Genomic DNA, 21872 nt, shown 5'->3' on the forward strand with positions numbered 1-21872 from the left:
CCTGATCCCCGCTATCATCTCGGGCAGAACGTATGGCTGTCCACTCGGGATCTGCCCCTCCAGGTGGAGTCCTGCAAACTTTCCCCCCATTTTATCGGCACTTTCTCTATCTCTAAGGTCCTTAGCCCCTCTGCTGTTCACCTTCTGTTGCCCCGCACTCTCTGTACACATCCCACTTTCCATGTATCTACAATTAAACCCGTCTCACAGCCCTTTGTCCTGTTTCCTAGTCTTCCCAGTTTTAACCATTCTGTCTGCACTGACCCTGAGCGTGCCTGCCTTTCTGACAGTGCCCTGGATTACTGACCTCTGCCTGCCCTGACCCTAAGCCTGGCTGCCGTTCTATACTTCACTGACTCTGCCCTGGACTACTGACCTCTGCCTGCCCTTGACCTGTCGTTTGCCTGCCCTTGACCTGTCGTTTGCCTTTCTAAAAAAACATCTGTGATTCGAACTGTCTGCATCTAGGTCTTGATACAGATGACCAGTCAAGCCATGAACTTTCTAATGACTGTTCATCTCATGATGTTGTGATGTTGTTTTTCTAAATCTCTTGTCTTTTGTGCTTTGAAACGCTTAGAGATTCATTGAAAAGCACTATATAGGTTGAGTAAACTATTATTCTAAATAAATGGCTCTGCAACAACATTGTAACATCATTGTGACATCATCTCAGTACTACAACAACCTTATAACATCATTATGACATCATCTCAGTGCAAAAAAAACCTTGATACAACCTTGTGTTGTGACTTTGTGGTTGCCTTGGCAGAGAGCTGCTGTACATTTTGTAAATATTTTTATAATGAATCAATTATGGTATTTCTTCCATACAAACTTGTTGTTTTAAGAATTAACAATAAATATAGCTAATTAATGTCATCAGAATCCAGCACGGAGTAGCAAGATTGGGGGCTTGTCCAGGATAGCGCTACCATATTGTGAATTGCTGATCCTAAACCTGGGTGATACAGATGTCAGAGCTGCCATGAAGGCTGCAAGAGTTATCCAGAGACAACTTTGAGAGTCACCAGAGAGCAGATCAAGACATCCAGTATCCAGTAATGATGGTAAAGCGTCACAAGATTATTTGGAATCTTCAGAAACTTATTTTTATTTCTTTTTATTTTACCTTTAACTAGGCAAGTCAGTTAAGCACAAATTCTTATTTTCAATGACAGCCGAGGAACAGTGGGTTAACTGACTTGTTCAGGGGCAGAACAACAGATTTTACATTGTCAGCTCGGGGATTTGATCTTGCAACCTTCCAGTTACTAGTCCTACCCTCTAACCACTAGGCTACCTGCCGCCCATCAATGAATGGAAGCCAGCTGCACACACTATCAATGGCACTAGACAACGAGAGCGAAAGAGACATTCCAGAGGCATCGGAGTCTAACGAACCAGAACTTTTTGACTACATCATGGGTGAGGAGATACTGAAGCTGGAGGACAAGGGATTGTCTTATCTACTTCATCTGCATGATCAACTTGATGAACTATTATCAGCCACAGACAATGACTGACTGATACTATTATCAGTCACTGACCGAGACCAACAACACATCAACAACCAAAGACACACTGAGCAATGGGTCAGAACCGCAAGTTTTTGGACTGAGTGTCTCCATCCATCGAGGAGAGGAGTTATTTATTTCTGTTGTGTGAAAGTTACCATTCCTGTGTCTGTGAGAAGAATTCCAAAAACACAGTTAAAAATGGAAAAGACACCATTTGTTGTTTTGTCATGTATTGTTGTATTTCTTTGCATCTTGAGACAGTATAAAAGTTGTATTTCTTTGTATCTTGGGATTTGGATACTGCATCAGAGTTTGTCTCTGTGAATGGTTTGTCCTCTGACAAATCAACTGTAAATTTCGGTGTTCCTCAAGGTTCCGTTTTAGGACCACTATTGTTTTCACTATATATTTTACCTCTTGGGGATGTCATTCGAAAACGTAATGTTAACTTTCACTGCTATGCGGATGACACACAGCTGTACATTTCAATGAAACATGGTGAAGCCCCAAAATTGCCCTCGCTAGAAGCATGTGTTTCAGACATAAGAAAGTGGATGGCTGCAAACTTTCTACTTTTAAACTCAGACAAAACAGAGATGCTTGTTCTAGGTCCCAAGAAACAAAGAGATCTTCTATTGAATCTGACAATTAATCTTAATGGTTGTACAGTCGTCTCAAATAAAACTGTGAAGGACCTCGGCGTTACTCTGGACCCTGATCTCTCTTTTGAAGAACATATCAAGACCATTTCAAGGACAGCTTTTTTCCATCTACGTAACATTGCAAAAATCAGAAACTTTCTGTCCAAAAAGGATGCAGAAAAATGTATCCATGCTTTTGTCACTTCTAGGTTAGACTACTGCAATGCTCTACTTTCCGGCTACCCGGATAAAGCACTAAATAAACTTCAGTTAGTGCTAAATACGGCTGCTAGAATCCTGACTAGAACCAAAAAATTTGATCATATTACTCCAGTGCTAGCCTCCCTACACTGGCTTCCTGTGAAAGCAAGGGCTGATTTCAAGGTTTTACTGCTAACCTACAAAGCATTACATGGGCTTGCTCCTACCTATCTCTCTGATTTGGTCCTGCCGTACATACCTACACGTACACTACGGTCACAAGACGCAGGCCTCCTAATTGTCTCTAGAATTTCTAAACAAACAGCTGGAGGCAGGGCTTTCTCCTATAGAGCTCCATTTTTATGGAACGGTCTGCCTACCCATGTCAGAGACGCAAACTCGGTCTCAACCTTTAAGTCTTTACTGAAGACTCATCTCTTCAGTGGGTCATATGATTGAGTGTAGTCTGGCCCAGGAGTGTAAAGGTGAACGGAAAGGCTCTGGAGCAACGAACCGCCCTTGCTGTCTCTGCCTGGCCGGTTCCCCTCTTTCCACTGGGATTCTCTGCCTCTAACCCTATTACAGGGGCTTACTGGGGCTCTCTCATACCGTCCCTGGGAGGGGTGCGTCACCTGAGTGGGTTGAGTCACTGATGTGATCATCCTGTCTGGGTTGGCGCCCCCCCCCTTGGGTTGTGCCGTGGCAGAGATCTTTGTGGGCTATACTCAGCCTTGTCTCAGGATGGTACGTTGGTGGTTGAAGATATCCCTCTAGTGGTGTGGGGGCTGTGCTTTGGCAAAGTGGGTGGGGTTATATCCTTCCTGTTTGGCCCTGTCCGGGGGTGTCCTCGGATGGGGCCACAGTGTCTCCTGACCCCTCCTGTCTCAGCCTCCAGTATTTATGCTGCAGTAGTTTATGTGTCGGGGGGCTAGGGTCAGTTTGTTATATCTGGAGTACTTCTCCTGTCCTATTCGGTGTCCTGTGTGAATTTAAGTGTGCTCTCTCTAATTCTCTCTTTCTCTCTTTCTTTCTCTCTCTCGGAGGACCTGAGCCCTAGGACCATGCCTCAGGACTACCTGACATGATGACTCCTTGCTGTCCCCAGTCCATCTGACCGTGCTGCTGCTCCAGTTTCAACTGTTCTGCCTTATTATTATTGGACCATGCTGGTCATTTATGAACATTTGAACATCTTGGCCATGTTCTGTTATGATCTCCACCCGGCACAGCCGGAAGAGGACTGGCCACCTCACATAGCCTGGTTCCTCTCTAGGTTTCTTCCTAGGTTTTGGCCTTTCTAGGGAGTATTTCCTAGCCACCGTGCTTCTACACCTGCATTGCTTGCTGTTTGGGGTTTTAGGTTGGGTTTCTGTACAGCACTTTGAGATATCAGCTGATGTACGAAGGGCTATATAAATACATTTGATTTTATTTTGATTTGGTCAGCACATGCAGCACCCCCGGTTGCAGAGCAGGTATCTGGGTTGATGAGGGTTACTGATGTAGCAGCACTGTTTGCCAGTAGAGAACTCTTTGCCAAGTGTTGAGATCCAAACCATTGAGACTTTGTTAACTGAAGGCCAGCTCCACATGACTACAGCAAGCTGAACTATTGTCCCCATTGATGGATGAATTGAAGTGTCCCTGTAGCTTCTTAGTAGTAAACATGGGAAATGGCCATACGTGTGCCTATGCTAGTTAGTCAGAGCTGTGTAGACTGTCCAGTACTAGACTTTAATGTCATAGAGGAACTCATCAGAGAAAACAGTGAACAGACTGATGGTGTCAATCTCAGTGCACTGCTGAGTGAGTTGATGAATGTAAAATAAAAAGCGGTTGAAACCATTGTCTCTGCAATTAAAGTGATGGCCAATGAAGAAATGTCTCAGAGCTATCTGGAAAGTCTAAAAGTGTCTAAAAGTGTGAAAGAAAGGACTTACCATTCCTACAGGTCAAATAGCTGAGTTAAAATTTAGAATCAGGGCCTGGCCGAAGTGAGGAACAATTGTGTTCGAGACAGCCATGGACAGCCATTGCCCAGAAGGTTTTCAGCTGTTTCTATGCCTCGTGGATGTGTCCTGTGGAGCCTCGATGGTGGTAAAGATTCAAATTCAGAATTCCAGACAACATGACATTTATCTCTCTCAGAGAACAGTGCTGGGTTGGGTAGAGTTGATGGACGACATCAGACCTGTCATCACAGCACCTGACTGTCAGAAAAAGCATGTGAGTCAGTCTATTAATGCTTTTCAATGCTCCACTCAGCTTCACCATGAGAAGAGAGTGTCACACACCAGTTGGGTTCAGAGAAAAATGGCACCCGCCTGTTGACTTAGAACATCTACAGGAAGAGGAACAAAAAATAGTTAGAAGAATGCTATATGACGGATCTGATGTGTTCGCACAGGAAGATGGAGATATGGGCTGCATTCCGAACCTTAAAACTCAACTTGAAGGATCACACGCCTGTCCAGAAAAGTTACAACTCCATTCCGAAACCTCTATACAAAGAAATTAAAGAATGTCCAAAACCTACTGGAGAGAGGCTGGATCAACAAATCTCCATATTCATCCCAGGTGGTCTGCGTGTGCAAGAAGGACAGCAGCCTGTGTTTATGTGTCAACTTCAGGGAGATGAATCGCAAGACCATCCCTGACTATCATCCGTTGCCAAGGTTTACAAGACCTGCTTGATAACCTAGGGGGATACACATGGTTCTTGATACTCGACCAAGGCAGTGCTTACCACCAAGGCTTTGTCGATGAATGCTCAAGACTATCCACCGCGTTCAGCACCCCCTGGGGTCTATATGAGTTGGTTCGCATCCCCTTTGGTATGACCAACGCCCCACCCGCTTTCCAGAGGTGTATGGAAGGAGTTCCAGAAAGCATGAGAGACGACAGCTGATCTTCGTATCTGGACGATGTTCTCTGCTATTCCAAGACGTTCAGTGAACATGTGGAAGGCCTAAGAAGAGTGGTTAGTCGGATGAGGAAGCACGGTATCAAACTGGGCCCGAAAAGTGTGAAGTCTTCAGACGCCAAGTGAGGTACATAGGTCAGATCGTATCCAGCAAGGGAGTACAAATCCACCCAAAATACTTGGAGGCTGTGTTGCAGCTAAAGGAGACGGACCCACAGACAGTTGGAGAGGTCAGAACACTGCTGGGATTCTTCGGCTACTGCATGTCGTTCATCCAAGGTTTCTCCAGGATGGCCAAACCCATATTTGAGTTGCTACAAAGTCCATCAGAAGAAAAGCCCAAATCAACCAAAGGAAAAACCCAGGCCAAAAAGGTTAGCGATGGACAATGGCATCCCAAGACACCAGTTCAGTGGACGGCTGTACACAGAGCCATCATAGCCAAGTTGGTTGACATGCTAACCAATCCACCCATACTAGCGTACCCAGACTGTGACTTACCATTTTTGCTCCACACTTACGCTTCCAATGAGGGTCTAGGGGCTGTCCTTTACCAACATCAGAATGGGAGACTATGTGTAATCGGTATGGGTCCAGATCGTTAACTCAAGCAGAGAAAAACTACCACCTCCATTCTGGCAAACTTGAGTTTTTAGCAGTTAAATGGGCGATCTGTGACAAATTTAGAGACTATCTATACTATGCACCCACCTTATACCGTAAACACAGACAACAACCCTTTGACCTATGTTCTGAGCACAGCTACACTCAATGCAGTAGGTCACCGCTGGGTTGGGGAGTTGGCTGACTTTCACTTCGACTTGAAATACAGGCCTGGGAAAATGAATGCAGACGCTGACATACTGTCTCGTTGTCCTGTCGTTCTCCACAACCACGTGGGTGAATACACAGAATCTATTTCACCAGAAGTAATCTCAGCGGAATGGCAAGGAAGCAGAGCAGTGAAAAATTTGGATTTTCCATGGGTGGCTGTGCTGCAAGTCAACTCTAGAGAGGGTGGTGTGTCACCTGAAGGCGTGCCTGCCATCACACCAGAGGATATTAAGGCTGCATAGCACGAGGATGCTGCATTCAGAGAAATCATCTTACTGAAAAACAAGATGGAATCCAAATGAGAAAGAGAAAAAGCTCACCGGAACAGAAATAAAGAGACTAGTGAGTGGAACAAGCTGGTCATGGAAAATGGAATCCTGTACAGAAAGGCAGGAAAACGAAAACAACTTGTACTAACTAACCAGCAAGCTGAAGTCAGTGGTGCTGAAGAACTTACATGACGACGGAGCAGACAAAGTGATCCATCTAGTCAGGGAAACATTTCACTGGCAGCATGAAATAAAATACTATGTCATCAAACAGTGTGCATGTATCAAGCAGAAACGTCCCTGTCACGTGTACTCCCTCTCCGGCCTCTAGGTCATCAGGCTACTGATTGTCCCACACACCTGTCACGTATACTCCCTCTCCGGCCTCTAGGTCATCAGGCTACTGATTGTCCCACACACCTGTCACGTATACTCCCTCTCCGGCCTCTAGGTCATCAGGCTACTGATTATCCCGCACACCTGTCACGTAGACTCCCTCTCCGGCCTCTAGGTCATCAGGCTACTGATTATCCCACACACCTGTCACGTATACTCCCTCTCCGGCCTCTAGGTCATCAGGCTACTGATTATCCCACACACCTGTCACATATACTCCCTCTCCAGGCCTCTAGGTCATCAGGCTACTGATTATCCCGCACACCTGTCACGTATACTCCCTCTCCGGCCTCTAGGTCATCAGGCTACTGATTATCCCGCACACCTGTCACGTATACTCCCTCTCCGGCCTCTAGGTCATCAGGCTACTGATTATCCCGCACACCTGTCACCATCATCAAGGGTACCAGCGCCTCAGGACACTCACCTGGACTCCATCACCTCCTTGATTATCTTCCCTATGTCTATCACTCCCCTTGGTTCTTTCCTCAGGTGTTATTGTCTCTGTTTCATGTTGGTGCGTTGTTTGTGTTTCATGTTAATTGTTTTGTTTATTTATTAAAACACTCACTCCTGTTCTTGCTTCCTGACTCTCAGCGCACATCGTTGCAGTCCCTGTGTTCCAAAGAAAGCACGTATGGGTTCTATCACCATCAGTGCACCATTTGAGCTTCTCTCTGTCGACTACATGTACCTTGAGCCAAGCAAAGGAGACTATGAATACATTATTGTACTGGTCGATCATTTCACACGCTTTGCACAGGCCTAACCAATGAAGAACAAGTCAGGAAAAACTGCAGCTGAGAAGATATTCCAAGACTTCGTTCCTCTGTTTGGCTACCCTAATAAGTTTCACCACGACCAAGGGCTCGCGAACAACCGGTTCCAGAGACTCCAGCAGCTTGCAGGGATCTCACACTCTCAGGGATCTGCAGGGATCTCACACGCTCATGGATTTGCAGGGATCTCACACTACCATCCACATGGTAACCCTGTGGAACGGATTAATAGAACACTCCTGCAGATGCTCCGTACTCTGCAAGAAGAGAAGAAGACAGAGTGGAAAGACCTTATACCAAACATCATCCATGGCTGTAACTGTACAAGGCACGAGGCAACAGGATACTCACAATTTTTCCTCCTGTATGGCAGAGCCCCACGCCTTCCTATCGACCTACTGTTCAACCTCGAACCAGAAATAGTGACAAGAACCCAACAAACATCCGTAGAGAAGTGGGCAACAAAGATGCAAGATGCAAACAAAATCGCTTCTGAGAACAGTGAAAGTGATCGAGTCCTTGTGAGGAACCTATCGGAAAGAGGTGGCCCCGGGAAACTCTGTGTTTACTGGGAGAAGACAATACATAGAGTTGTGGAGAGAATTAGAGAGGGTCCAGTGTATAACATCCAGTCAGAGTCTGGAGACAACACTCTGTGTGTGCTGTACCGGAACCTCCTGTTACCTGTAAATGACTTGCCAGTGCATCAAGACACTCTATCCAAACCTGTGAAAACAGCAAGACAAAAACAGACAACCATCAGTAACCTGATTGACCAAGAATCTGACAGTTCAGATGAAGAGGAAAGCTACTATACTAACCAGCACAGTCCTCGGGTCCATCAGATCGATGTCAGACAACAACCAAGTCAACCAGAGTGACATACCAGACTGCAAGCTACTGCTCAGGAGTTCAGACCTACAGTGGCACAGAAAATAGAATAGATCCAGCAGCAGTCTGAAGGACCTGAACAGCACGGAGTGGAGGATGAAGTGCAGGAGGAACTCCAAGATGTTGTGCTAGTACAGTGGCAAGAGGTCAATGGAAAGGAATACTTACCTGTGAGAAGGTCCAAGCGCACTGGAAGGCCCAGAGAAATGCTTAGCTATGAGAGTCTGGGACAACTTGTTACATCTGCTCCTGCCACTCCCTCTACTGCTCATTCTGTGTCTCCTTGACCTGCCCCACTCCCTTAGTGCTCTCTCCCTCTCCCCCTCTCTCTGTGTGTGTGTGATTGTGTGGGCGGAGACAGGTGTGCTGGAGTCAGTGCAGATCCCCACCAGCTGCAACCTGTTCCATAATCAAGACCTCTACAAATACTCAGCCCTGCCACTTCCACGCTGCCAGATCGTAATCTCTGGTCATTCTGCCCGCTCTGACTCTGCTTCCTCTCTCCAGTCCTACATCACGTCATCCTGCTACTCTGTCCTGGTTACCCCACTCTACTGCTCCCTTGGATTCCCCCTCCGGACCTGCTTACCTCTGTTCCAACCCCTCTCGCTCCAGCCTCAGCCTCCGCACCTGGTTTCCTGCAACCCGCCCGAGCTTCCCCTGGTCTGCACTCCATCTTCCCCCTGTGTATCAATAAATACCTTGGTTACTTCATCCCAGTCTTTGCGTCTGAGTCTGTTCTTGGGTTCCCCTGTTCCACTCCACGTAACACAACTGTCATACCAGTTATGGAGGCAAGGAGCAAACGCAGTTGTGCTCAATTTTTACATGGTGCCTGGAAACATAATGACTTATCTAGTGTTACAAGGAGGTTACTGGCACGAAGGAACACCACTTGTCTGGACATGCTCGACACTGAATAGAAATTGACTTGACTATAGACAGCAAACAAATAGATGTCAGGAGTCATCAAAAAGAGGAGGGGAGAGTGTACTGGGTTGAAAACAAACTCACTAAAAACAGACACCCCTTTGATATTTTTTTAACCAATTTGTTTATATATTTGTCTTAATTAATCTAAATGGCATATTCTGCATGCTTTAGCATTAGTATTCCATCAGGCCTATAGATGGCGCTGTTGCACTGTGGTAATAGGAGAAACAGCAAGTTCTGGCCAAGCGCATGCATCATTCTTCAGAATAAAGAAAGTGGCAGAACTTTGCAGACAGTAAACTTGTGTCCATTTTTTTACTATTACACGTATGTAACAGAACTTCCAAACATTCTAATATAGAATGAATATGTAATAACATGCTGTAAAACAACTTTGTCAAGGTATTATCACATTAGGAATGGTTTTGTGTTGGTTTTGTGTCGAACTGAGTGAGAGAAGAACATGATTTACAATGAGTGAGAGTATATGTTAGCTTGATGCTAGCTGAGGTAAAAACAATTTACAAGTCACAGAGACTATGTTTACTGAGTAGCTCACTTGTACTGAATTTTGTCTAGGAGATTTTATAAAGAATCCATTTGTTAGGAATTTCTGAGTTTGTTTTACGTGTTATTGGTTTTATGTAAAATTGTGCTCATGAGCTGGTAAACTGGCCGTGCACGCTCAGTCTGGACCGTGGACTTTTAGTGCAGACAGTGCTGGTGCATGAGAGAGAGACGATTTTACGGAGGTGCCACTATTTTACAGCTGAATGTATTGTTGTCAGTTTTCTATATCAGTAGCAGCATGTAGAAATACATTCAGTTATTTTTGTCTTCATATATAAAGGTTTCTGTTGTATGAATGTGATATACATTTTGGTTTTCATTTGAAATCATACAGTAAGACAGGGTTATTTGTGGAATATTTTAGAATTCTGCTTGAGGTAAAGTGCATTTATGTTGTGTAATTGAAAGTGTGCACTTGTTTGATGTGAAGGTTTTAAAAGTACAATCAAGAAAATAGACAATTGAACAAGAGAAAAAAAAAACATTCTTCAGAATAAAGAAAGTGCCAGAACTTTGCAGACATAAACTTGTGTCCGTTCTTTTTATTATTACAGGCCACCTCAGTTACAGACTTAAGCCATTTGTTTGTTTGGCTAGCTAGCTAATGTTAGCTGGCTAGCTGGCAATTGTTTTGATTCGAATGCCAGCCAGTGTCCGGAGGTTGAGGATGGAGAGAAGCTGAAAGCAAGACGGCACAGTAGATTTGTGCAGTGATGAGGATCTAAGGGAAGACTAAGTTGGAAGGCTACTTTTGAGTTATTATTGAAATGTGGTGTGCTTTCCGGCACCACTTGACTGCCACAGCTTCACTCAAGTGGGTGATTAATTTTGTTAGTACTGAAGGAGTAGATAACTAGCTACACTTATACAGATTCCATGAACTGGAGTAGGTTAGTTTAAACTCAATCCAAATCCTACCATGGAGAAGCCACACAGACAGCAGGGATGGTGAGACACCTAGATTACACCGTGCTGCCTACCGGCCCCCCAGACTTGCTTCAGAGACCATCTTAGTTTGCTTGCCCCCTTTGACCACCTTCCTCCAATGAACATTCAAGCCATGAACTTTCCCGACCCTCTTATGACCTTCCATCTCATGAATTAAATCGTTTTTCTCTAAAGTTCTTGTATTTTTTTGTTGCTTTAAAGCGCTTTCAGATTCTTCGTGTGTTGTTTTTATTGTGTGTGTGCGTGAGTGAGACTGCAAGAGAGAGATTGAGATGGAGGAGGAGAGGGAGAAGGAGAGAAAGAAAGGGAGAGGAAGTGAGAGACAGAATGAGGTGAAGAGCAGAGCAGCCCGGCTTGGCCAGAGGGCTAAAAGGGGGTCTGTTGTCTGACAAGCGCTGGAATATTAAATATTACCCTGAGTATCCCACACACAGATGTTCTCAATCACGGCTCCAGAGAATGAATGTAAGCAATATGGCAGCCATGTTGAGAGGGAGGATGAGGATGCTGCTGTGATCGAGCGAGGGGTGATTTTCTTGCCAGGCCAATTTAGTTATTAGTACTGGAGCAACTGTGAGTAGATATTAGCATTAGTGGCGGACTTCGGTGAAAGTTTCTAATATAACAGGAATCGGGTTTATTTCTGAGACCACTCCATGACCACTCCATGAGCAATGCAGTAGGTTCAAAGGTAACATAAAGGTCATGACCTCTGAAATGATTGAAGTGGTCAATTGAAGCATATCTAAAATATAGCAGGAATCATGTTTATTTCTGAGACCACTCCATGACCACTCCATGAGCAATGCAGTAGGTTCAAAGGTAACATAAAGGTCATGACCTCTGAAATGATTGAAGTGGTCAATTGAAGCATATCTAAAATGTTACATGCACACACACAATCCATTTTGCTAATCTCATCTCAAACCACTGGAAACAAACCACTGAGTTGAAGAGAATGGGCAGTGCTTCTTAGATCCTTCAAGCACATCCGTAAGAGCAGCAGGAGATCTGATCTAATGAGTGGGATGTTGTTTATATAAGAGCCTTCCTTCATCGTGGCCATTAGGCTAAAAGCACTTTACATGTACCACTAGAATCCCCAAAAAGCACTTTTCTCTCAGATGTATGCTGGTATTCTTAGTCACTGAAGGTCGACTGGGATTCAGCAGATTATAAACACGTCTTCCTCTGAAACAGTTCCTTAGATGAAGTACATTCGGAAATTATTCAAACCCCTTGACTTTTTCCACATGTTGTTATATTACATCCATATTCAACTAAACAAAAATCATTAATCTACACAAATTACCCCATAATGACAAAGCAAAAACAGGTTTTTAAATGTTTATTTGCAAATGTATAAAAAACAAACTGGAAATATCACATTTACAGAAGTATTCAGACCCTTTATTCAGTACTTTGTTGAAGCACTTTAAACAGTAATTACAGCCTCAAGTCTTCTTTAGTATGACGCTACAAACTTGGCACACCAATGGGGAGTTTCTCCCATTCTTCTCTTCAGATCCTCTCATGCTCTGTCAGGTTGGATAGGAAGTGTCACTGCACAGCTATTTTCAGGTCTCTCCAGATATTTTCGATTTGGTTCAAGTCTGGGCCATTGAAGGACATTCAGAGACTTGGCCCGAAACCACTTCTGCATTGTCTTGGCTGTGTGGTTCAGTTCGTTGTCCTGTTGGAAGGTGAACCTTCACCCCAGTCTGAGGTCCTGAGCGCTCAAGAGCAGGTTTTCATCAAGGATCTTTTTTTACTTTGACTAGTCTCCCAGTCCCTGTCGCTGAAAAACATCCCCACAGCATGATGCTGCCACCACCATGCTTCACCGTAGGGGTGGTGCCAGGTGTCTTCCAGACGTGACGCTTGGCATTCAGGCCAAAGAGTTCAATCTTGGTTTCATCAGACCAGATAATCTTCTTTCACATGATCAGAGTCCTTTAGGTGCCTTTTGGTAAACTTCAAGGGGGCTGTCATGTGCCTTTTACTGAGGAGTGGCTTCTGTCTGGCCACTCTACCATAAATGCCTGATTGATGGAGTGCTGCAGAGATGGTTGTCCTTCTGGAAGGTTCTCCCATCTCCACAGAGAACATATATGTATATATATATATGTATATTGTAAAAAATCCTGTTAAGGATGCCTTTATCAAATAGTTGTATTTGATAGGGGTTAACCCCTTCTTATAGACTACCTCCCACCAAAACATTAGATATACCAACATATGTCTGATTAAATGGATCTCTACAGAGATTCATGGGGCCTGGGTCCTCCTGTGCACAGCAGCATCTCCCAGACAATAAATTAACGGTCATGGAGCACATTCCTGTTGTGATTTATCTGAAGAAGTAAAGCCAAGGGGATTACCTGTACTTTAAGTAATAAATAATTGAGGCCCATCGTTTGAAGCCAAAATGAAGGATCGGCGTCTCTTAATTCATTTCAGTTTTTGAGAAATTCTTGAACGGGACCCAAAGAGGGATTAGTATCAAGGTAAGCAACAAATTGTTTTTGAAAAACAATACTCGTATTTCATGACAAACACACAAACGAACACATGAACACACACACACGCACACACTCAAGCATCGCACAAAAACCAACATAGACACCCTGGTCCAAGATGGTCAGTAGAGATAAATACTCTGAATCTGATCCCAGCTCTGTTTCCAACTTTACAGACTGCAGTTTGTCTGCACTGGTCCCACAGAGTTGGGTTCTGGTCCATCTGACATGGGTCTGAGTCAGGAGTAGGCCAAATCTGGTTCAGGTCTGAGTCAGTACGGTGAGAACAGAACTGATGTATGTGCCGTACGGAGAGGTCCTGGGGCAGGATGTAATAGGGTCTGGTGGAGGGGCTGAGTCTGAAAGAGGGCGGAGCCAGATGTAGGGGCAGGGAGCAAATGGAACGGGGACAGGGTTGCCATGGCAGCAGCAGCAGCGAGGGAGAGATGGCTCTGTAAGAGGCGCGAGACGAGAGGCTTTGCCAAGTCCTCCTTCCTCAGAGTGATCCCAACCTGGAAACCACACACAGCTTGATCAAAACCCTTCTACAATTAAATCACAACCAGTCTACAATTAAAATCACAACATGATCACAACATGATCACAACCAGTCTACATTTAAATAACAACATGATCACAACATGATCACAACCAGTCTACATTTAAATAACAACATGATCACAACCAGTCTACAATTAAATAACAACATGATCACAACCAGTCTACAATTAAATCACAACATGATCACCACATGATCACAACCAGTCTACATTTAAATAACAACATGATCACAACCAGTCTACAATTAAATCACAACATGATCACAACCAGTCTACATTTAAATCACAACATGATCACAACCAGTCTACAATTAAATCACAACATGATCACAACCTGTCTACATTTAAATCACAACATGATCACAACCGGTCTACAATTAAATCACAACGTGATCACAACCATACCGCTATCACACCTGTTCCACAATCTACAACACTTTGCAAAACAACTCCAATCCAATCATACCAGATGTAAACCACAAACAGTCCACAACAAAACCTCCAGTAAAGTACTTCCAAAAGACAATAATGTGGTACTCACTGTCTGCAGATTCTGGTTTCGTTGAGGCGGCAGACCATAGGGGCTAAACTTGGGCTTGGCTGGCTTCCCTGCTGCACGGTCTTTATGCCTTCTACTGCTGATGTGCTGAAGAGAGAGAGAGGGCGGGTGGAGAGAGGAGTGGGGGGGCGACAGGGATGAGGGAGAAGGAGATGTCTTAGCCACATGGGTCAGTCTAGCTCATAGATTCATCAGGTCACAGGAAGTTAACGGAAACACTAAACCTAATTAAAATCCATCTTTTTCCTCTCATCTCTGGAACGCAGAAGTATAAATAGTCATAAAAGGGCGGATTTCAGTTTAAATAGAGTATACAACTAACCTGTTTGAGTTGTGTCTCGGAGTTGACGTGCACATCGCAGATCTCACAGTGGAAAGTTTTGTTCTGTAGCCCAGTCGACACCTCAGTGGGAGTGGCCAGCTTGGCTTTGACCCCTGACCTGGGGAATGACTTTATGGCTCCGTCGCCACTCCTGGCCTCCAGCATTGTCTTGTGTTTCGTGCCTGACAGGGTGAAAGGTCAGATGGGTCAAAGGTTAGAAGCAGAGACGCCAACTAAGTACAGTATTAACAAAGTGGGACATCACACTCTAGGAGCTCAGAAGCAAAAATGTAATATGCGTTATTTGGTTGTTTTTTTCCCAGATACAAATATTTAATATCCAACATTTCGACAGCCAAGCTGTCTTCATCAGGGTATAATCAAACTTCATCACTTTACCTGTCAGATCAAGATGGCAATAATGGCCTAGCCCTTGGGAATAGGGAGTGAGTGATCGATTGGTGTGGTATTGACCCGATGAGAGCAATGATTAAGAAGACAGACTTGTTGAAACATGATGATGACACACACCTGTGCACAAACAGGTCAGTAAAGCTTCATTCTCACCGCTGTTGTGAGCCTGTAGCTGGGATGCAGAGTTGACCGCCACCTTGCAGAGAGAACAGTATAGTAGTCTCTTAGCCTTCTTTTCCTCCGACTCCACAACCTCCTCCACCTCTCCCTCCATCTCCTTCTCCTTCTCCACCAGGGGACAGAGTGACAGAGAAGGGTCAGAGGGCATTTCCATGGATACAGATGGGCTGCAGGTCGATGGAACCACCCTAGAGGCAGAGGGTGGTGACAACACGGCTCCGGCTGTGACATCTACACAGAAGATTAGAAAAGAGCATCGTGATAAGGGTTTATCCCTCCATTTTCTGTCATCGTAAAATTAAAACGAATTTGAGTGTGGTGAATGGTGAATTAGTGGGGAGAGTGTTTGTGTGTGTGACAGTGGTGGTGAGAGAGAGGGGAGATAAGTTAACTCTGATGCTTTCTTCTCTCCTACATCAAACTCTAACAGAGTCTCTAATGCTGATTACCACTGCAGGGTCTGCGTCCCAAACGACACCCTATTCACTATCTAGTGTACTACTTTTGACCAGGGCCCATTTTCGCAAGCATCTCAAGTTTCTCAACTCTTACCATAACTCAATGAGACAGATAAAAGCACACCAGTGTGTGTGAGATTCATTAGCTGTAATCTTGGTAATAATCCAAGACTTCCTATGGGGTAAATCCACTTGAATTCAGCACTCCTTTTGATTTGAACAAAACCTTCATTACATACAGTATTTGCCCATTGTTGACTTGCTCAGAAAGTTACTTTTTGGAACATTCAAAATATTCAAGAGATAGAAGTCCTGAAAGTTAACCTTTTTGGATCACTGGAAAAGATAAACGGTTGAGATTGATGTCCTTTAAAAGTTTACAAAAACAGGGTTGTCAAACAATTCTATAATTTATTGAATGTTTTATTGATTTATTTATTTATAGCAATTATGGCATTTTTAATTTTTTTAACATTTTTATTTTTTTTATTTTTCAATTATCTAAAATGTGTCCACATTTTTTCATATTCGCATATGTTGTAGCTTAGACCCTATTTTACATCATCTGAGGTGTTTGTGTTGTGCCAGCCATCTGTTGAGACAGCATGCTCTTGAATACAGGGTGGGTGTCATGTTTTGACTGATAAATGTACTAAAATGGGAATGAAATAGAAATGTAGACTTTCAAATCAAATCAAATTTTATTTGTCACATACACATGGTTAGCAGATGTTAATGCGAGTGTAGCGAAATGCTTGTGCTTCTAGTTCCGACAATGCAGTAATAACCAACAAGTAATCTAACTAACAATTCCAAAACTACTGTCTTGTACACAGTGTAAGGGGATAAAGAATATGTACATAAGGATATATGAATGAGTGATGGTACAGAGCAGCATAGGCAAGATACAGTAGATGGTATCGAGTACAGTATATACATATGAGATGAGTATGTAAACAAAGTGGCATAGTTAAAGTGGCTAGTGATACATGTATTACATAAGGATACAGTCAATGATATAGAGTACAGTATATACGTATGCATATGAGATGAATAATGTAGGGTAAGTAACATTATATAAGGTAGCATTGTTTAAAGTGGCTAGTGATATATTTACATCATTTCCCATCAATTCCCATTATTAAAGTGGCTGGAGTTGAGTCAGTGTCAGTGTGGTGGCAGCAGCCACTCAATGTTAGTGGTGGCTGTTTAACAGTCTAATGGCCTTGAGATAGAAGCTGTTTTTCAGTCTCTCGGTCCCAGCTTTGATGCACCTGTACTGACCTCGCCTTCTGGATGATAGCGGGGTGAACAGGCAGTGGCTCGGGTGGTTGATGTCCTTGATGATCTTTATGGCCTTCCTGTGACATCGGGTGGTGTAGGTGTCCTGGAGGGCAGGTAGTTTGCCCCCGGTGATGCGTTGTGCAGACCTCACTACCCTCTGGAGAGCCTTACGGTTGAGGGCGGAGCAGTTGCCGTACCAGGCGGTGATACAGCCCGCCAGGATGCTCTCGATTGTGCATCTGTAGAAGTTTGTGAGTGCTTTTGGTGACAAGCCGAATTTCTTCAGCCTCCTGAGGTTGAAGAGGCGCTGCTGCGCCTTCTTCACAATGCTGTCTGTGTGAGTGGACCAATTCAGTTTGTCTGTGATGTGTATGCCGAGGAACTTAAAACTTGCTACCCTCTCCACTACTGTTCCATCGATGTGGATAGGGGGGTGTTCCCTCTGCTGTTTCCTGAAGTCCACAATCATCTCCTTAGTTTTGTTGACGTTGAGTGTGAGGTTATTTTCCTGACACCACACTCCGAGGGCCCTCACCTCCTCCCTGTAGGCCGTCTCGTCGTTGTTGGTAATCAAGCCTACCACTGTAGTGTCGTCCGCAAACTTGATGATTGAGTTGGAGGCGTGCGTGGCCACGCAGTCGTGGGTGAACAGGGAGTACAGGAGAGGGCTCAGAACACACCCTTGTGGGGCCCCAGTGTTGAGGATCAGCGGGGAGGAGATGTTGTTGCCTACCCTCACCACCTGGGGGCGGCCCGTCAGGAAGTCCAGTACCCAGTTGCACAGGGCGGGGTCGAGACCCAGGGTCTCGAGCTTGATGACGAGCTTGGAGGGTACTATGGTGTTGAATGCCGAGCTGTAGTCAATGAACAGCATTCTCACATAGGTATTCCTCTTGTCCAGATGGGTTAGGGCGGTGTGCAGTGTGGTTGAGATTGCATCGTCTGTGGACCTATTTGGGCGGTAAGCAAATTGGAGTGGGTCTAGGGTGTCAGGTAGGGTGGAGGTGATATGGTCCTTGACTACTCTCTCAAAGCACTTCATGATGATGGAAGTGAGTGCTACGGGGCGGTAGTCGTTTAGCTCAGTTACCTTAGCTTTCTTGGGAACAGGAACAATGGTGGCCCTCTTGAAGCATGTGGGAACAGCAGACTGGTATAGGGATTGATTGAATATGTCCGTAAACACACCGGCCAGCTGGTCTGCGCATGCTCTGAGGGCGCGGCTGGGGATGCCGTCTGGGCCTGCAGCCTTGCGAGGGTTAACACGTTTAAATGTCTTACTCACCTCGGCTGCAGTGAAGGAGAGACCGCATGTTTTCGTTGCAGGCCGTGTCAGTGGCACTGTATTGTCCTCAAAGCGGGCAAAAAAGTTATTTAGTCTGCCTGGAAGCAGGACATCCTGGTCCGTGACTGGGCTGGATTTCTTCCTGTAGTCCGTGATTGACTGTAGACCCTGCCACATGCCTCTTGTGTCTGAGCCGTTGAATTGAGATTCTACTTTGTCTCTGTACTGACGCTTAGCTTGTTTGATAGCCTTGCGGAGGGAATAGCTGCACTGTTTGTATTCGGTCATGTTACCAGACACCTTGCCCTGATTAAAAGCAGTGGTTCGCGCTTTCAGTTTCACGCGAATGCTGCCATCAATCCACGGTTTCTGGTTAGGGAATGTTTTAATCGTTGCTATGGGAACGACATCTTCAACGCACGTTCTAATGAACTCGCACACCGAATCAGCGTATTCGTCAATGTTGTTGTCTGACGCAATACGAAACATGTCCCAGTCCACGTGGTGGAAGCAGTCTTGGAGTGTGGAGTCAGCTTGGTCGGACCAGCGTTGGACGGACCTCAGCGTGGGAGCCTCTTGTTTTAGTTTCTGTCTGTAGGCAGGGATCAACAAAATGGAGTCGTGGTTAGCTTTTCCGAAAGGGGGGCGGGGCAGGGCCTTATATGCGTCGCGGAAGTTAGAGTAACAATGATCCAAGGTCTTTCCACCCCTGGTTGCGCAATCGATATGCTGATAAAATTTAGGGAGTCTTGTTTTCAGATTAGCCTTGTTAAAATCCCCAGCTACAATGAATGCGGCCTCCGGATAAATGGTTTCCAGTTTGCAAAGAGTCAAATAAAGTTCATTCAGAGCCATCGATGTGTCTGCTTGGGGGGGGATATATACGGCTGTGATTATAATCGAAGAGAATTCTCTTGGTAGATAATGCGGTCTACATTTGATTGTGAGGAATTCTAAATCAGGTGAACAGAAGGATTTGAGTTCCTGTATGTTTCTTTCATCACACCATGTCACGTTAGTCATAAGGCATACGCCCCCGCCCCTCTTCTTACCAGAAAGATTTTTGTTTCTGTCTGCGCGATGCGTGAAGAAACCCGTTGGCTGCACCGCCTCGGATAGCGTCTCTCCAGTGAGCCACGTTTCCGTGAAGCAAAGAACGTTACAGTCTCTGATGTCCCTCTGGAATGCTACCCTTGCTCGGATTTCATCAACCTTGTTGTCAAGAGACTGGACATTGGCAAGAAGAATGCTAGGGAGTGGTGCACGGTGTGCCCGTCTCCGGAGTCTGACCAGAAGACCGCCTCGTTTCCCTCTTTTTCGGAGTTGTTTTTTTGGGTCGCTGCATGGAATCCACTCCGTTGTCCTGTTTGTAAGGCAGAACACAGGATCCGCGTCGCGAAAAACATATTCTTGGTCGTACTGATGGTGAGTTGACACTGATCTTATATTCAGTAGTTCTTCTCGACTGTATGTAATGAAACTAGTACCACAAAGATGGTTGGACATCCACACATCAGAGAATGTTGAGTTGAATGGGAAGATCTGTTGTTTTAAATTATACTGTCAATTCTCCATAGGAGACCTACAGATGTAGGATCTTAATTTGATCACTCTTTTGTTTCTGAGAATCTTCCTGCCTAGTAGGAAATGCAAACTTGTGGGGTATTTGAGTTTTGAAAGGCTTCTAAAGTTAAAGTTAAAATTTAAATTCAATTTCAATGGTGTACCAGCTGAATTGCAATAGTCCAAAGGGATAGCTCCATTCTATGAATTCTATTTCTATGATTGAAATGACACCCTGTATTCAAGACCATGTTGTGTCTCAACCAATGGCGGGCACAGCACAAAAACCTCACATCGGTTCTAGGCTACAACATATGCGAATATGAGAAGAATCTGAGATTAAAGGTTAAAAAATATATTGTTTTCATTAAAAAAATTTTTTATTTCAAGACATTTTAAAATAGATGGACAACTCTGTTAATAAGCTTTTAAATTATATTAAACTCAACTGTTTATCTTTTCCAGTGATGAAGACATAGATGTCTCATTGTATGAGCGGGAATACAAAATGGGTCAACTTTGAGCACCTGTTTAGGCATTCAGGTCCAAAAAGTCCCTTTTTGACCACTTCTTCCATGGTCTTAATTCATCTGGATTTACCCCTATGGGAATCTGATTCCATTTATCAGAGTAGTTCTTCCATGGTCTTAATTCATCTGGATTTACCCCTATGGGAATCTGATTCCATTTCTCAGAGTAGTTCTTCCATGGTCTTAATTCATCTGGATTTACCCCTATGGGAATCTGATTCCATTTCTCAGAGTAGTTCTTCCATGGTCTTAATTCATCTGGATTTACCCCTATGGGAATCTGATTCCATTTCTCAGAGTAGTTCTTCCATGGTCTTAATTCATCTGGATTTACCCCTATGGGAATCTGATTCCATTTCTCAGAGTAGTTCTTCCATGGTCTTAATTCATCTGGATTTACCCCTATGGGAATCTGATTCCATTTCTCAGAGTAGTTCTTCCATGGTCTTAATTCATCTGGATTTACCCCTATGGGAATCTGATTCCATTTCTCAGAGTAGTTCTTCCATGGTCTTAATTCATCTGGATTTACCCCTATGGGAATCTGATTCCATTTCTCAGAGTAGTTCTTCCATGGTCTTAATTCATCTGGATTTACCCCTATGGGAATCTGATTCCATTTCTCAGAGTAGTTCTTCCATGGTCTTAATTCATCTGGATTTACCCCTATGGGAATCTGATTCCATTTCTCAGAGTAGTTCTTCCATGGTCTTAATTCATCTGGATTTACCCCTATGGGAATCTGATTCCATTTCTCAGAGTAGTTCTTCCATGGTCTTAATTCATCTGGATTTACCCCTATGGGAATCTGATTCCATTTCTCAGAGTAGTTCTTCCATGGTCTTAATTCATCTGGATCTGGAGTAGGAAAATTAGAGGCTTGGATTGAGATGATTATACTCCATTATCTGCAGTGAGACAGACTGGAAATATGGAATTTGGTAACCTTGCCTTGGTAATGGTGATTAGGCCTGTGAGGGTTTGTTTGTCTGTTTTCATTGACTGTCTCTCTAAAATGGCAATAAGGCTGTTTGACTAAGTCATCATCACAAAGCTCCCCTGTTTCTTCCACACACAGAAAAACTCAGTCTATCGCTATCGCATGAAATCAAAATGGTCTCTCACTATGTCGCATATTTATCAAACAATATGCCTCCCACTCTCTAAAACACTCATGCACACCAATATGATAAGGGAATGTATCAAACACCTGGAAACCATGGAAACATGTATTTGATGTATTTGATACCATTCCACTGATTCCGCTCCAGCCATTACCCCAATTAAGGTGCC

The 21872-nt window shown here is 44.3% G+C and overlaps 1 protein-coding gene across 1 annotated transcript in view; it reads right to left on the reverse strand.

Annotated features, from left to right (window-relative positions):
- Positions 1-13584: 13584 nt before the first annotated feature.
- The window catches only part of LOC139392222 (zinc finger protein 385D-like), a 40521-nt gene continuing 32233 nt past the window's right edge, over positions 13585-21872 (reverse strand). Inside the window, exons 5-8 of the mRNA XM_071140054.1 lie at positions 15433-15690; positions 14866-15047; positions 14526-14630; positions 13585-13936 (exon numbers count right to left, since the gene is read on the reverse strand). Of these exons, the coding sequence (XP_070996155.1) occupies positions 13697-13936; positions 14526-14630; positions 14866-15047; positions 15433-15690 (785 nt within the window). The 3' untranslated portion in view covers positions 13585-13696. The remainder of the gene's footprint in view (positions 13937-14525; positions 14631-14865; positions 15048-15432; positions 15691-21872) is intronic.

The sequence above is a fragment of the Oncorhynchus clarkii genome, chromosome 32, assembly GCF_045791955.1.
Source record: "Oncorhynchus clarkii lewisi isolate Uvic-CL-2024 chromosome 32, UVic_Ocla_1.0, whole genome shotgun sequence".
NCBI lineage: Eukaryota > Metazoa > Chordata > Actinopteri > Salmoniformes > Salmonidae > Oncorhynchus > Oncorhynchus clarkii.